General features: G+C 56.9%; 1 protein-coding gene across 1 annotated transcript; it reads left to right on the top strand.

Annotated features, from left to right (window-relative positions):
• The first annotated feature begins 521 nt into the window (after positions 1–521).
• LOC124705662 lies at positions 522–2,361 on the top strand. Its single transcript, XM_047237362.1, has 3 exons — positions 522–818; positions 924–1,274; positions 1,485–2,361. Exons 1-3 carry the CDS (start codon positions 522–524, stop codon positions 2,259–2,261), a joined length of 1,425 nt encoding a protein of 474 aa, XP_047093318.1. The 3' UTR covers positions 2,262–2,361.
• The last annotated feature ends 2,166 nt before the right edge of the window (positions 2,362–4,527 follow it).

The following is a 4,527-nucleotide window of genomic DNA, read 5'->3' as shown; positions in this document are numbered from 1 at the left end:
CGGTATACATGCATGCAAATTCCGAGGACCTCTTAATATATTGCAGGCTAACTGTCTTCCTGCATCCAACCCGTCGATCTGTCAAATCAGATCTGCCCCAAGTGCCGCCGTCTAACCCTACAAGCTGCCCCCGAACAATAGCTCATCAGACCAAACTTTTAGAAAATTCAACGACGCAAATCATTCGCCCTAGACCCGTTCATCGCCAGGACAGAGGCTTTTAATCAGGCAGTAATCAGATATTCGATCCCTTAAACAATGGGATCCGATATATTTATAGGAGAAAACAATGAGATTCGTCGTATATTTGGTTACAAAGATATAAAATGGAGAACATGGTGGGCTGATCGAAGCAAGGGTAGCGCAGAACGTGCAGCCACATATCCACGATCCATCCATATATACGACTGCGCCTTGCTAGTGCTCAGCCAGTCAAGCGATTCATCGTCCTCAACCTCAACAGTCACGGCCAGAAGAAGAGTAGTTCCGTTCATCAAGCAGCAAACTGAGGAGCATTGAACATGAGGAAGGTGTGCCCCAACCTAGACCGGGAGGACGGCCTCGACACCGTGCTCGAGGTGCCGCTCCCCGAGCTCCACCAGGAGGCGTCGTCCACGGTCCGCAGCCGGCGCCGGCGCCGCACGGTCAAGTCGTGGGTGCGGTCGCACGTCGATCACCAGCACCGGCGTGATGGTGCGGCGCTAGCTTCGCGGGCCGACGTGCAGGCCATGCTCGGCGTGATGGGCGCGCCGCTGGTGCCGCAGCCCGTGCAGGCCAGGAAGGGCATGGCCGGACGTGACATCAAGGAGGAGCCCCTTGTAAGTTCCATTGGTCATTTTAACACCGATCGAGAGACCGGGACATGTTCCTGGTTTGGGCTATGTGATTTTCCCGGCTAATAATCAAGATCGTTCTGTTTGCAGGAGGTGTCCAAGGCGAGGTACATCGTGGAGCAGTACGTGGCGGCGGCCGGGGGCGAAGCGGCGCTGAGCGCGGCGACGAGCATGTACGCGATGGGGAAGGTGCGGATGAGCACGTCCAAGGGCAGGGCAGCCAAGAAAGGAATGGGCGTCGGCAGCGGCGGCGCCGGCGAGGTGTCCGGCGGGTTTGTGGTGTGGCAGAAGAAGCCGGAGCTGTGGTGCGTAGAGATGGTGGTGGCCGGCGGCACCAAGATGAGCGCCGGCAGCGACGGCAAGGTCGCCTGGCGCCAGACGCCGTGGCAGCAGGCCCACGCCTCCCGAGGCCCCCCGCGACCAATCCGCAGATGCGTCCAGGTAATGATCTAATTAGTCCTGTCCATCTTGATTCTTCTTGATCTTGTTTCCATCTAGTACGTAGTAGTAAATTTCGACCAAATCCGTAAATATTTGACAATTAGGCAGCACATATTACGGACACGGCTGGCCAAACGTGCGCCCATGTGCGTATGGCGCATTTTGATTTCTTTGAGTAGTATATTAATCAAGTGTGGTAACGTGCTGCAGGGCTTGGACCCAAAGTCGACGGCGGACCTCTTCTCCAGCGCCGCGTGGGTCGGCGAGGAAACCGTGGACAACGAGGACTGCTTCGTGCTGCGCGTCGACGCCGAGGTCTCCGCTCTGGACGCCCGGAGCACCGCCGACGTGGAGGTGATCCGGCACGCCCTGTGGGGCTACTTCAGCCAGCGCACCGGGCTGCTCGTCCGCCTCGAGGACACCCACCTGCTGCGCATGTCCACACCCTCGACCGATGCCGAAGACGGCGAGGACATGTACTGGGAGACCACCATGGAGTCGTCCATCCGCGACTACCGCCCCGTCGACGGCATCAACATCGCGCACGCCGGCCGCACCGTCGTCACCGTGTCCCGGTTCGCGAGCGCCGCCGGGACCGTGGACGACGCCGACGCGCGCAGGAGGAGGCCGTGCACGTGCATGGAGGAGACGTGGAGCATCGAGGAGGTGGACTTCAACATCGCCGGCCTCTCCAACGAGTGCTTCCTGCCTCCCAGGGACCTGCTTGTTAGCAGCAGCTCCAAAGAGCAGCAGCGGCAGAAGAAGCTGGGCCACGGGGCCACAAAGGGTGGTGCTCGGGACGCCGTCAAGGCCGTCGATGACAGCAACGACGGTGCTGGCTGCGGCATCCGCGCGTCCGTCGCCAAGAAGGCGCTCGTTCCGGTCGTGACTGGACTAGGTTGGTTCGGTCCGGTTAAGGTTGCCGCCGTCGACAGCTTGGACGCCGCCGAGGAGTCGAAGGACTCCACGTGCACATCGACCAGATGAGATGGGGCCGTTTGTGTATATCTACAATACGGTACTCGATCGTATAATAATAGGCTAGTAGCTAGATCAGGAGGTGCGCTTTGCCGCGCCCGTCGGCGAATTTGATTTCTACATTTTTGTTTTGCTTGTCTCTTCGAACATGCAAACAGCTTCGAGCAAAGATCAATTGTTGTGAAAACAAGAGAGCGTCTTCATTCTTGGCAAATGGGTTCGTCAAAAATTGACAAATTTCGCATGAGTTTTTTCAGACGCGGAGCATTGCAGAGCATGTCTAACAGACCTCTTAAAAGGGCCAAACCCGTATAATAACCGCCGGAATACAGGTTTGGGCTCTACCCGGCCATCTAGCCGGCCCCGTAAAAATGGCCCCCGCTTCGATTTTTGCTGGTTTCGATTACGGGACGTGTCGTTGCCTAATCGATGATACCTCGGAGGAGGGATCCTCACGAGGGGAAGAAGAAGTAGGGGCCATAGGGCGGAGTGCACACGGGACGGTGGTACGCGATTTACCCAGCTTCGGAACACCTGCACGATGACAGGGCCTACTGCTGCTTGTCTGGAATTATCTGGGCGCTTTCGCGTTGTTACAATGAGTTGTGGTTGTGCCTCTAGGGTTCCCAGGATCCGACTTATAAAGGCGCACGGATCTAGGGTTTACATGGAGAGTCCTAGCCGGAATACAAGTTGCCTAACTACGGTACAATGTCTTGCCGTGTACGTCAAGGATCCGCCTTCCTCCAAGTACGTGCTGGATCCGGATACTTCACGGGCCGTCACGGATCCGGCCTCCTTCATAGGTCGGTTGAGATCCGGCTTCCTGTTCCTGGGCTGGACTTCATCCTTCGAGATCTACAAGCAAGCTGGGCCGCCCGATGGACCACATGCCTTATCACCAACTATGGGCCACCCGGGCTTGCCGGATCTAGGCCATGCCGTTGATATACCCATAAAGTATACCCACAACAGTAGCCCCCGAAGTTCTCCGAGATTCATCATTCCTCCGACTTCACTAATTTGGATCCGAAGAGAATCTCGAAGAGCTTCAAAACTTTCACTTGATTCCGAGTTCACCCACTCGGAAATCCTGCGTCTTCGGAATTGGTATCGCAACGAAGATTCCGCTTTTCCCGCGCACAACCTCCTTATTTCCCGCGCTAAGTTTTCGTAGATGCGAATCTTTAGCCGGAAATTTCGGGAGCGCATGGTTAAGTTACCTCCACGTCGTTTAACCGCACTTGACCTAAGACACGTGTTATCCATCCGACGGTGCGACCGTTCCGTTTCCACCGTTGGATCCGAATCCCGAATCTCCGCGTGTGGCCTATAAATACCCCGCGGCTCGGTAATTCTTCATTCTTTCACCGCACCTCACCACTTCATCTTTTTCCTCGCGCCGCGCCGTCCGACGGATCTCAACTCCGGCGAACCTTCCGCACGGGAGCTTCGCGCGCCGCCGCCTCAAACCTCTCCTCCAACCAAGATTGCCACGGTTGATCAAGAAATCAACTCCGCCGCCGATTCGTGGTCATCGGAGGCTCGAAACCGCCAGTTCGTCGACCTCTACTTCGCCGGAACTTCGCCGGACCGTCGCGCCATTGCCGGTACGTGCACCGGTCTTGTAGAAGAAGAAGTAGTTGTAGCGTAGATTTTCCGGTTACTCAACTTAGCTCGCATGGGTGCAGCCGGAAGCATGCCTCACGGTTCTCCTCACTGCACTGGTAGTTCTCCGAGTAGTCCGGATCCCAGTGCCGTGGAACCAATTTGCCCGGATCCCATTGCGTACGTACCACCATATGTTTCCGACGTTAGGCTTGCTCAACCGTTCTCCGCCTCTTCCAGTACTTTACTAGGCCGGATCCCAACAGCTCAGGAGCTCGAAGTGGAACTACAAGGCCAAGCTAGAATGGCAGCCAAAGTACAGGAGGCGGAAAACAAGAAAGCTTCCAAGGCCCGGAGCCGTGAAGGGGTGCGGGGTCAATGGTGGCCCTGCGAGACCACAGACGCGGAGCTCCGGGAGCTCCAAAACGAAGGCATGATCTCCGAGCATTGGAGCTTCACGCGCGATTCCGACGTCCCCAAGCCCGACACGGACGAACGTGTCATGACAAAGGCGTGGGTCGAGCGCGGATTGTCACTCCCTTGTTCGGAGTTCTTCCTCTCCGTCCTCAACACGTACGGGCTCCAGCCCCACAACATTTGCCCCAACTCCTACCTCCTGCTCTCGAACTTCGCAACTCTTTGCGAGGCGCATCTTGGGATCCGACCC

Source organism: Lolium rigidum, chromosome 4 (assembly GCF_022539505.1).
Source record: "Lolium rigidum isolate FL_2022 chromosome 4, APGP_CSIRO_Lrig_0.1, whole genome shotgun sequence".
Lineage (NCBI taxonomy): Eukaryota > Viridiplantae > Streptophyta > Magnoliopsida > Poales > Poaceae > Lolium > Lolium rigidum.
The sequence above is the reverse complement of the archived record's forward strand: the minus strand, read 5'-3'. Positions and strand labels throughout refer to the sequence as shown.

What these genes read in the sequence shown, in the direction of transcription:
- LOC124705662 (XM_047237362.1), top strand. Translation starts at nt 522, where the DNA reads ATGAGGAAGGTGTGCCCCAACCTAGACCGGGAGGACGGCCTCGACACC. An exon ending in ACATCAAGGAGGAGCCCCTT is followed by an intron (nt 819 to 923) that starts GTAAGTTCCATT and finishes TTCTGTTTGCAG; the next exon opens with GAGGTGTCCAAGGCGAGGTA. An exon ending in CAATCCGCAGATGCGTCCAG is followed by an intron (nt 1,275 to 1,484) that starts GTAATGATCTAA and finishes AACGTGCTGCAG; the next exon opens with GGCTTGGACCCAAAGTCGAC.